The sequence below is a fragment of the Tachypleus tridentatus genome, chromosome 9, assembly GCF_004210375.1.
Source record: "Tachypleus tridentatus isolate NWPU-2018 chromosome 9, ASM421037v1, whole genome shotgun sequence".
In the NCBI taxonomy this organism is placed as follows: domain Eukaryota; kingdom Metazoa; phylum Arthropoda; class Merostomata; order Xiphosura; family Limulidae; genus Tachypleus; species Tachypleus tridentatus.
Genome location: NC_134833.1, coordinates 151,945,391 through 151,957,832, shown reverse-complemented (window position 1 = coordinate 151,957,832; position 12,442 = coordinate 151,945,391). Strand labels below are relative to the sequence as shown.

At 26.4% G+C, this 12,442-nt stretch overlaps 1 protein-coding gene across 7 annotated transcripts in view; it reads right to left on the bottom strand.

Moving 5' to 3' along the window:
• Positions 1–12,442, bottom strand: part of LOC143226666 (EH domain-binding protein 1-like) — a 174,799-nt gene that overhangs the window by 37,389 nt on the left and 124,968 nt on the right. For 6 of the 7 annotated variants that reach the window (XR_013014703.1, XM_076457914.1, XM_076457918.1 and 3 more), the window contains exons 15-17: positions 4,061–4,101; positions 770–887; positions 221–320 (exon numbers count right to left, since the gene is read on the bottom strand). Coding sequence is in view for 6 of the 7 variants with exons in the window: in XM_076457914.1 (XP_076314029.1) it covers positions 221–320; positions 770–887; positions 4,061–4,101 (259 nt within the window). In the remaining variant the exon portion in view is untranslated. The remainder of the gene's footprint in view (positions 1–220; positions 321–769; positions 888–4,060; positions 4,102–12,442) is intronic. The other variant, XM_076457919.1, reaches the window with a different exon arrangement.

The window sequence follows — 12,442 nt, the reverse complement described above, 5'->3', positions numbered from 1 at the left end:
AGGTTGCCTTTAAATGTAATAAATGTAGTCAATTTAAGTGAGTTTTTTAAAGGATAGCTTGAAAAATACTTGAATGAAAAGGGCTGGTTATGAGATTTTTATTGTTTAATTTAGTTGATAGGAATGCCCAGATGGACAAAAATATCCCTTTCTGTCTTCTAATGTTATGTTTCTGTACAAGTGAAACTTTTAACCAGAAAGGACCATTCTTTCAACTTACAGAATGTTCAGTTGCATCTGCCTCCGTATAAGAGCATTTCTCTTGTTAACCAGGATAAACCACTGCTGTGTTAACCTTTCTTCCCTTTCTTTGTTCATATCTGGGTAGATAGCGAAACAAAAAACACACAACATCTCCATCAAATGCTCACATTACAGATCTTTCCACACATCTATTTGAAGAGATGTATTTTCTTAAAATAGTTTTTTTACAATAATTAATTTAAAACAAGGATTTATTTCAATTCTAAAAGCCACTATTGTACTTTAAATTCTTTAAAATGAATTTTGATAAATTATTGAAACAGAAATAATCAATTATTAATAATTCTCACAAAACATAACAAGGAATGTACAGTAATGCATCAACAATGCTACATTTGCTCTATCTAGTGCCTACAAAGACCTTCACTCAATACCAGGCCTCTCGAGGCACATTTTTACTTAAATATTTGAATAAAAGACATCATAGATACAGGTTTATATATAAGGAGAATGTGACTCAGTTTCAGATAATTGCTTTAAAAACCAACAAGCATTGTTTCCTTACCACTGTTCATAACTTTTCTTAGCTTGTCTTCAAGTTCTGCTGCTTCCTCATCAATTTGTTTTTGTTCCCTTTCTAAAGCTTCAATTTCATTTGTAACATAGGAACTCTGTTCAGAGACCTTCATAAGATCATCAAAAAGTTCTATGTGCATTTCCAAGGCTGAACAAAATTTCTAATTAACTATACACTCTATAACGGATTATTAAGTTTGGAACACATACCATAATGTTACAACCATAATGTTACAACTTAATAAACCCCATTTAGTTCCGTGATGCCCTCTGATGCACGTGTTTCATTTTGAAAAAGAAAAAAACAAACCTATTATGTGATTGTTCCAAAGAAACTACATGCAAGAGGATCATGTCTTAAATGTCAGCCAATTAGATACTTCTAACAGAAATGTTACCGATTCGTCACTAAGAAACTGTTATATGCCTCAAGGGTACAGTTGTCAAGTTGGATAAGTTGTAAAGGATAAAAAATGAAATTAAAATATTAAAAATTAACCAGACGTTATGCAAATGAGATATGAAAACTATAAGATAAAGATATTTTTAAACCTAAAATAAATCACTTTGCACTCAAGTTGTTAACAGTTTCAATACAAGTAACTACAATAAACAAACAATATATTTTTAGTCAAAACAATTATAATAATGTCATCCTTTTGTGATACTTCTGATCTTTAACAAAATCTCACCAGTTTTTTAGAGGATACGTTAAGAAATTCCAGAGATAAAACATGCATCATTATACAGGTGAAACATGACTCAATTTAAGCAAATTGCATAAGCCCACGATGAAATGGTAAACCTTATTCATAATAATACTTTTATAATTAAATGGTAAACCTTATTCATAATAATACTTTTATAATTAAATGGTAAACCTTATTCATAATAATACTTTTATAATTAAATGGTAAACCTTATTCATAATAATACTTTTATAATTAAATGGTAAACCTTATTCATAATAATACTTTTATAATTAAATGGTAAACCTTATTCATAATAATACTTTTATAATTAAATGGTAAACCTTATTCATAATAATACTTTTATAATTAAATGGTAAACCTTATTCATAATAATACTTTTATAATTAAATGGTAAACCTTATTCATAATAATACTTTTATAATTAAATGGTAAACCTTATTCATAATAATACTTTTATAATTAAATGGTAAACCTTATTCATAATAATACTTTTATAATTAAATGGTAAACCTTATTCATAATAATACTTTTATAATTAAATGGTAAACCTTATTCATAATAATACTTTTATAATTAAATGGTAAACCTTATTCATAATAATACTTTTATAATTAAATGGTAAACCTTATTCATAATAATACTTTTATAATTAAATGGTAAACCTTAGTCATAATAATACTTTTATAATTAAATGGTAAACCTTAGTCATAACAATACTTTTATAATTAAATGGTAAACCTTAGTCATAATAATACTTTTATAATTAAATGGTAAACCTTATTCATAATAATACTTTTATAATTAAATGGTAAACCTTATTCATAATAATACTTTTATAATTAAATGGTAAACCTTATTCATAATAATACTTTTATAATTAAATGGTAAACCTTATTCATAATAATACTTTTATAATTAAATGGTAAACCTTATTCATAATAATACTTTTATAATTAAATGGTAAACCTTATTCATAATAATACTTTTATAATTAAATGGTAAACCTTATTCATAATAATACTTTTATAATTAAATGGTAAACCTTATTCATAATAATACTTTTATAATTAAATGGTAAACCTTATTCATAATAATACTTTTATAATTAAATGGTAAACCTTAGTCATAATAATACTTTTATAATTAAATGGTAAACCTTAGTCATAATAATACTTTTATAATTAAATGGTAAACCTTAGTCATAATAATACTTTTATAATTAAATGGTAAACCTTAGTCATAATAATACTTTTATAATTAAATGGTAAACCTTATTCATAATAATACTTTTATAATTAAATGGTAAACCTTAGTCATAATAATACTTTTATAATTAAATGGTAAACCTTATTCATAATAATACTTTTATAATTAAATGGTAAACCTTATTCATAATAATACTTTTATAATTAAATGGTAAACCTTATTCATAATAATACTTTTATAATTAAATGGTAAACCTTATTCATAATAATACTTTTATAATTAAATGGTAAACCTTATTCATAATAATACTTTTATAATTAAATGGTAAACCTTATTCATAATAATACTTTTATAATTAAATGGTAAACCTTATTCATAATAATACTTTTATAATTAAATGGTAAACCTTATTCATAATAATACTTTTATAATTAAATGGTAAACCTTATTCATAATAATACTTTTATAATTAAATGGTAAACCTTATTCATAATAATACTTTTATAATTTTGATTATTATATGTCAACTTATGAAATTTATATTGTTGACTCTACCATTAAAAAAAAGTATGTATGTATGTATGTGCTTGTATATATACACATATACTGTGGGGATATCTGTATGGAATTCTCACCAAACACCTGTGTATGTACCTAAAATATCCCAAGTGTTTGTGTAGTTAACAACAAGAAAAAAAAGACATCAACTGAAAAAATTACGTATATTATTATATGTATCATTTCGAAAAGTCAAGCGTTACAATACACAAAACTCAAATACTGAATAAAATCCAAGTACAATATATTAAATGAGTTACTTATATCAATATTATTTTAGAAAAATATTATATCGATTTAAAGAATTATTCACTTTAAGATATTTAATTTGTACCTTAAAATAAAATAATTATTTAGTAGCTGGTAATTCACTTCTCAGGATGTGAAACTGTACAATATGTATTTCTTCATTACTACTTACCTGGACAATCAATCACATTAGTACATTACAGTTTGTGCACTGGGATCCTTTCAATTTGTCTAGAATTTTTTACTTTTTGTTTCAGCTTGTTTTGGGTTATAACAAACTAATATATACATGTATGTACATCTAAATGTCAAAGGAAAAATTTATTTGTCTGTTTTAGAATAACTGCACAAAACTTTAAATTTAAAAATAGAGGTCGGACTGCATGTGCTAATAGCCATTGGTCTACCTGATTCAAGTAGCAGAACTTGTCTCACATTCCCAGTTTTGATTCAAACTAACTACTAGGATGTACTCAGCCCAAAACCAAGAATAATCTTTCAAGTCTAGCTGTTATGCACTACCATTTATTTCTACAGAAAAATGTTCAATATACCTGTGAATCCAGTGTAAACTTGGATGGGAACGTCAATTTTTCTGAAAATATATAAAAATTACAAACTTGTAGCTTAAATGAACAAACAAATATTTTTTATATAAATTTCTTATTTAGTTTTATGGATGTTGCTTAACGTAACTAAAGGATAAGAACAAGCTGTGCTATAGTTATCAGGTGTTTAATTACAAATATTAGTTGTGTCATCTCTATCAGGTGTTTAATTACAAATATTAGTTGTGTCATCTCTATCAGGTGTTTAATTATAAATATTAGTTGTGTCATCTCTATCAGGTGTTTAATTACAAATATTAGTTGTGTCATCTCTATCAGGTGTTTAATTACAAATATTAGTTGTGTCATCTCTATCAGGTGTTTAATTATAAATATTAGTTGTGTCATCTCTATCAGGTGTTTAATTATAAATATTAGTTGTGTCATCTCTATCAGGTGTTTAATTATAAATATTAGTTGTGTCATCTCTATCAGGTGTTTAATTACAAATATTAGTTGTGTCATCTCTATCAGGTGTTTAATTATAAATATTAGTTGTGTCATCTCTATCAGGTGTTTAATTACAAATATTAGTTGTGTCATCTCTATCAGGTGTTTAATTACAAATATTAGTTGTGTCATCTCTATCAGGTGTTTAATTACAAATATTAGTTGTGTCATCTCTATCAGGTGTTTAATTACAAATATTAGTTGTGTCATCTCTATCAGGTGTTTAATTACAAATATTAGTTGTGTCATCTCTATCAGGTGTTTAATTACAAATATTAGTTGTGTCATCTCTATCAGGTGTTTAATTATTAGTTGTGTCATATTAGTTGTGTCATCTCTATCAGGTGTTTAATTATAAATATTAGTTGTGTCATCTCTATCAGGTGTTTAATTATAAATATTAGTTGTGTCATCTCTAGCAGGTGTTTAATTATAAATATTAGTTGTGTCATCTCTATCAGGTGTTTAATTATAAATATTAGTTGTGTCATCTCTATCAGGTGTTTAATTATAAATATTAGTTGTGTCATCTCTATCAGGTGTTTAATTATAAATATTAGTTGTGTCATCTCTAGCAGGTGTTTAATTATAAATATTAGTTGTGTCATCTCTATCAGGTGTTTAATTATAAATATTGTGTCATCTCTATCAGGTGTTTAATTATAAATATTAGTTGTGTCATCTCTATCAGGTGTTTAATTATAAATATTAGTTGTGTCATCTCTATCAGGTGTTTAATTATAAATATTAGTTGTGTCATCTCTATCAGGTGTTTAATTATAAATATTAGTTGTGTCATCTCTCTCTATCAGGTGTTTAATTATAAATATTAGTTGTGTCATCTCTATCAGGTGTTTAATTATAAATATTAGTTGTTGTGTGTTTAATCTCTATCAGGTGTTTAATTATAAATATTAGTTGTGTCATCTCTATCAGGTGTTTAATTATAAATATTAGTTGTGTCATCTCTATCAGGTGTTTAATTATAAATATTAGTTGTGTCATCTCTATCAGGTGTTTAATTATAAATATTAGTTGTGTCATCTCTATCAGGTGTTTAATTATAAATATTAGTTGTGTCATCTCTATCAGGTGTTTAATTATAAATATTAGTTGTGTCATCTCTATCAGGTGTTTAATTATAAATATTAGTTGTGTCATCTCTATCAGGTGTTTAATTATAAATATTAGTTGTGTCATCTCTATCAGGTGTTTAATTATAAATATTAGTTGTGTCATCTCTATCAGGTGTTTAATTATAAATATTAGTTGTGTCATCTCTATCAGGTGTTTAATTATAAATATTAGTTGTGTCATCTCTATCAGGTGTTTAATTATAAATATTAGTTGTGTCATCTCTATCAGGTGTTTAATTATAAATATTAGTTGTGTCATCTCTATCAGGTGTTTAATTATAAATATTAGTTGTGTCATCTCTATCAGGTGTTTAATTATAAATATTAGTTGTGTCATCTCTATCAGGTGTTTAATTACAAATATTAGTTGTGTCATCTCTATCAGGTGTTTAATTACAAATATTAGTTGTGTCATCTCTATCAGGTGTTTAATTATAAATATTAGTTGTGTCATCTCTATCAGGTGTTTAATTACAAATATTAGTTGTGTCATCTCTATCAGGTGTTTAATTATAAATATTAGTTGTGTCATCTCTATCAGGTGTTTAATTATAAATATTAGTTGTGTCATCTCTATCAGGTGTTTAATTACAAATATTAGTTGTGTCATCTCTATCAGGTGTTTAATTACAAATATTAGTTGTGTCATCTCTATCAGGTGTTTAATTACAAATATTAGTTGTGTCATCTCTATCAGGTGTTTAATTACAAATATTAGTTGTGTCATCTCTATCAGGTGTTTAATTATATTAATATTAGTTGTGTCATCTCTATCAGGTGTTTAATTATAAATATTAGTTGTGTCATCTCTATCAGGTGTTTAATTACAAATATTAGTTGTGTCATCTCTATCAGGTGTTTAATTACAAATATTAGTTGTGTCATCTCTATCAGGTGTTTAATTACAAATATTAGTTGTGTCATCTCTATCAGGTGTTTAATTATAAATATTAGTTGTGTCATCTCTATCAGGTGTTTAATTATAAATATTAGTTGTGTCATCTCTATCAGGTGTTTAATTACAAATATTAGTTGTGTCATCTCTATCAGGTGTTTAATTACAAATATTAGTTGTGTCATCTCTATCAGGTGTTTAATTAATCTCTATCAGGTGTTTAATATATTAGTTGTGTCATCTCTATCAGGTGTTTAATTACAATTATTATCTCTATCAGGTGTTTCATCTCTATCAGGTGTTTAATTATAAATATTAGTTGTGTCATCTCTATCAGGTGTTTAATTACAAATATTAGTTGTGTCATCTCTCTATCAGGTGTTTAATTACAAATATTAGTTGTGTCATCTCTATCAGGTGTTTAATTACAAATATTAGTTGTGTCATCTCTATCAGGTGTTTAATTATAAATATTAGTTGTGTCATCTCTATCAGGTGTTTAATTACAAATATTAGTTGTGTCATCTCTATCAGGTGTTTAATTACAAATATTAGTTGTGTCATCTCTATCAGGTGTTTAATTACAAATATTAGTTGTGTCATCTCTATCAGGTGTTTAATTACAAATATTAGTTGTGTCATCTCTATCAGGTGTTTAATTACAAATATTAGTTGTGTCATCTCTATCAGGTGTTTAATTACAAATATTAGTTGTGTCATCTCTATCAGGTGTTTAATTACAAATATTAGTTGTGTCATCTCTATCAGGTGTTTAATTACAAATATTAGTTGTGTCATCTCTATCAGGTGTTTAATTACAAATATTAGTTGTGTCATCTCTATCAGGTGTTTAATTACAAATATTAGTTGTGTCATCTCTATCAGGTGTTTAATTACAAATATTAGTTGTGTCATCTCTATCAGGTGTTTAATTACAAATATTAGTTGTGTCATCTCTATCAGGTGTTTAATTACAAATATTAGTTGTGTCATCTCTATCAGGTGTTTAATTACAAATATTAGTTGTGTCATCTCTATCAGGTGTTTAATTACAAATATTATCTCTATCAGGTGTTTAATTACAAATATTAGTTGTGTCATCTCTATCAGGTGTTTAATTACAAATATTAGTTGTGTCATCTCTATCAGGTGTTTAATTACAAATATTAGTTGTGTCATCTCTATCAGGTGTTTAATTACAAATATTAGTTGTGTCATCTCTATCAGGTGTTTAATTACAAATATTAGTTGTGTCATCTCTATCAGGTGTTTAATTACAAATATTAGTTGTGTCATCTCTATCAGGTGTTTAATTACAAATATTAGTTGTGTCATCTCTATCAGGTGTTTAATTACAAATATTAGTTGTGTCATCTCTATCAGGTGTTTAATTACAAATATTAGTTGTGTCATCTCTATCAGGTGTTTAATTACAAATATTAGTTGTGTCATCTCTATCAGGTGTTTAATACAAATATTAGTTGTGTCATCTCTATCAGGTGTTTAATTACAAATATTAGTTGTGTCATCTCTATCAGGTGTTTAATTACAAATATTAGTTGTGTCATCTCTATCAGGTGTTTAATTACAAATATTAGTTGTGTCATCTCTATCAGGTGTTTAATTACAAATATTAGTTGTGTCATCTCTATCAGGTGTTTAATTACAAATATTAGTTGTGTCATCTCTATCAGGTGTTTAATTACAAATATTAGTTGTGTCATCTCTATCAGGTGTTTAATTACAAATATTAGTTGTGTCATCTCTATCAGGTGTTTAATTACAAATATTAGTTGTGTCATCTCTATCAGGTGTTTAATTACAAATATTAGTTGTGTCATCTCTATCAGGTGTTTAATTACAAATATTAGTTGTGTCATCTCTATCAGGTGTTTAATTACAAATATTAGTTGTGTCATCTCTATCAGGTGTTTAATTACAAATATTAGTTGTGTCATCTCTATCAGGTGTTTAATTACAAATATTAGTTGTGTCATCTCTATCAGGTGTTTAATTACAAATATTAGTTGTGTCATCTCTATCAGGTGTTTAATTACAAATATTAGTTGTGTCATCTCTATCAGGTGTTTAATTACAAATATTAGTTGTGTCATCTCTATCAGGTGTTTAATTACAAATATTAGTTGTGTCATCTCTATCAGGTGTTTAATTACAAATATTAGTTGTGTCATCTCTATCAGGTGTTTAATTACAAATATTAGTTGTGTCATCTCTATCAGGTGTTTAATTATCATCTCTATCAGGTGTTTAATTACAAATATTAGTTGTGTCATCTCTATCAGGTGTTTAATTACAAATATTAGTTGTGTCATCTCTATCAGGTGTTTAATTACAAATATTAGTTGTGTCATCTCTATCAGGTGTTTAATTATAAATATTAGTTGTGTCATCTCTATCAGGTGTTTAATTATAAATATTAGTTGTGTCATCTCTATCAGGTGTTTAATTATAAATATTAGTTGTGTCATCTCTATCAGGTGTTTAATTATAAATATTAGTTGTGTCATCTCTATCAGGTGTTTAATTACAAATATTAGTTGTGTCATCTCTATCAGGTGTTTAATTATAAATATTAGTTGTGTCATCTCTATCAGGTGTTTAATTACAAATATTAGTTGTGTCATCTCTATCAGGTGTTTAATTACAAATATTAGTTGTGTCATCTCTATCAGGTGTTTAATTACAAATATTAGTTGTGTCATCTCTATCAGGTGTTTAATTACAAATATTAGTTGTGTCATCTCTATCAGGTGTTTAATTACAAATATTAGTTGTGTCATCTCTATCAGGTGTTTAATTACAAATATTAGTTGTGTCATCTCTATCAGGTGTTTAATTACAAATATTAGTTGTGTCATCTCTATCAGGTGTTTAATTACAAATATTAGTTGTGTCATCTCTATCAGGTGTTTAATTACAAATATTAGTTGTGTCATCTCTATCAGGTGTTTAATTACAAATATTAGTTGTGTCATCTCTATCAGGTGTTTAATTACAAATATTAGTTGTGTCATCTCTATCAGGTGTTTAATTACAAATATTAGTTGTGTCATCTCTATCAGGTGTTTAATTACAAATATTGTGTCATCTCTATCAGTTTTAATTACAAATATTAGTGTCATCTCTATCAGGTGTTTAATTACAAATATTAGTTGTGTCATCTCTATCAGGTGTTTAATTACAAATATTAGTTGTGTCATCTCTATCAGGTCTCTCTATCAGGTGTTTAATTACAAATATTAGTTGTGTCATCTCTATCAGGTGTTTAATTACAAATATTAGTTGTGTCATCTCTATCAGGTGTTTAATTACAAATATTAGTTGTGTCATCTCTATCAGGTGTTTAATTACAAATATTAGTTGTGTCATCTCTATCAGGTGTTTAATTACAAATATTAGTTGTGTCATCTCTATCAGGTGTTTAATTACAAATATTAGTTGTGTCATCTCTATCAGGTGTTTAATTACAAATATTAGTTGTGTCATCTCTATCAGGTGTTTAATTACAAATATTAGTTGTGTCATCTCTATCAGGTGTTTAATTATAAATATTAGTTGTGTCATCTCTATCAGGTGTTTAATTACAAATATTAGTTGTGTCATCTCTATCAGGTGTTTAATTACAAATATTAGTTGTGTCATCTCTATGTTTAATTACAAATATTAGTTGTGTCATCTCTATCAGGTGTTTAATTATAAATATTAGTTGTGTCATCTCTATCAGGTGTTTAATTATAAATATTAGTTGTGTCATCTCTATCAGGTGTTTAATTACAAATATTAGTTGTGTCATCTCTATCAGGTGTTTAATTATAAATATTAGTTGTGTCATCTCTATCAGGTGTTTAATTACAAATATTAGTTGTGTCATCTCTATCAGGTGTTTAATTACAAATATTAGTTGTGTCATCTCTATCAGGTGTTTAATTACAAATATTAGTTGTGTCATCTCTATCAGGTGTTTAATTACAAATATTAGTTGTGTCATCTCTATCAGGTGTTTAATTACAAATATTAGTTGTGTCATCTCTATCAGGTGTTTAATTACAAATATTAGTTGTGTCATCTCTATCAGGTGTTTAATTACAAATATTAGTTGTGTCATCTCTAAGGTGTTTAATTACAAATATTAGTTGTGTCATCTCTATCAGGTGTTTAATTACAAATATTAGTTGTGTCATCTCTATCAGGTGTTTAATTACAAATATTAGTTGTGTCATCTCTATCAGGTGTTTAATTACAAATATTAGTTGTGTCATCTCTATCAGGTGTTTAATTATAAATATTAGTTGTGTCATCTCTATCAGGTGTTTAATTACAAATATTAGTTGTGTCATCTCTATCAGGTGTTTAATTATAAATATTAGTTGTGTCATCTCTATCAGGTGTTTAATTACAAATATTAGTTGTGTCATCTCTATCAGGTGTTTAATTATAAATATTAGTTGTGTCATTAAATTATAAATATTAGTTGTGTCATCTCTATCAGGTGTTTAATTACAAATATTAGTTGTGTCATCTCTATCAGGTGTTTAATTACAAATATTAGTTGTGTCATCTCTATCAGGTGTTTAATTACAAATATTAGTTGTGTCATCTCTATCAGGTGTTTAATTACAAATATTAGTTGTGTCATCTCTATCAGGTGTTTAATTACAAATATTAGTTGTGTCATCTCTATCAGGTGTTTAATTACAAATATTAGTTGTGTCATCTCTATCAGGTGTTTAATTACAAATATTAGTTGTGTCATCTCTATCAGGTGTTTAATTACAAATATTAGTTGTGTCATCTCTATCAGGTGTTTAATTATAAATATTAGTTGTGTCATCTCTATCAGGTGTTTAATTATAAATATTAGTTGTGTCATCTCTATCAGGTGTTTAATTATAAATATTGGTTGTGTCATCTCTATCAGGTGTTTAATTATAAATATTGGTTGTGTCATCTCTATCAGGTGTTTAATTATAAATATTAGTTGTGTCATCTCTATCAGGTGTTTAATTATAAATATTAGTTGTGTCATCTCTATCAGGTGTTTAATTACAAATATTAGTTGTGTCATCTCTATCAGGTGTTTAATTATAAATATTAGTTGTGTCATCTCTATCAGGTGTTTAATTATAAATATTAGTTGTGTCATCTCTATCAGGTGTTTAATTATAAATATTAGTTGTGTCATCTCTATCAGGTGTTTAATTATAAATATTAGTTGTGTCATCTCTATCAGGTGTTTAATTACAAATATTAGTTGTGTCATCTCTATCAGGTGTTTAATTATAAATATTAGTTGTGTCATCTCTATCAGGTGTTTAATTACAAATATTAGTTGTGTCATCTCTATCAGGTGTTTAATTACAAATATTATCTCTATCAGGTTGTGTCATCTCTATCAGGTGTTTAATTATAAATATTAGTTGTGTCATCTCTATCAGGTGTTTAATTACAAATATTAGTTGTGTCATCTCTATCAGGTGTTTAATTATAAATATTAGTTGTGTCATCTCTATCAGGTGTTTAATTACAAATATTAGTTGTGTCATCTCTATCAGGTGTTTAATTACAAATATTAGTTGTGTCATCTCTATCAGGTGTTTAATTATAAATATTAGTTGTGTCATCTCTATCAGGTGTTTAATTATAAATATTAGTTGTGTCATCTCTATCAGGTGTTTAATTACAAATATTAGTTGTGTCATCTCTATCAGGTGTTTAATTACAAATATTAGTTGTGTCATCTCTATCAGGTGTTTAATTACAAATATTAGTTGTGTCATCTCTATCAGGTGTTTAATTATAAATATTAGTTGTGTCATCTCTATCAGG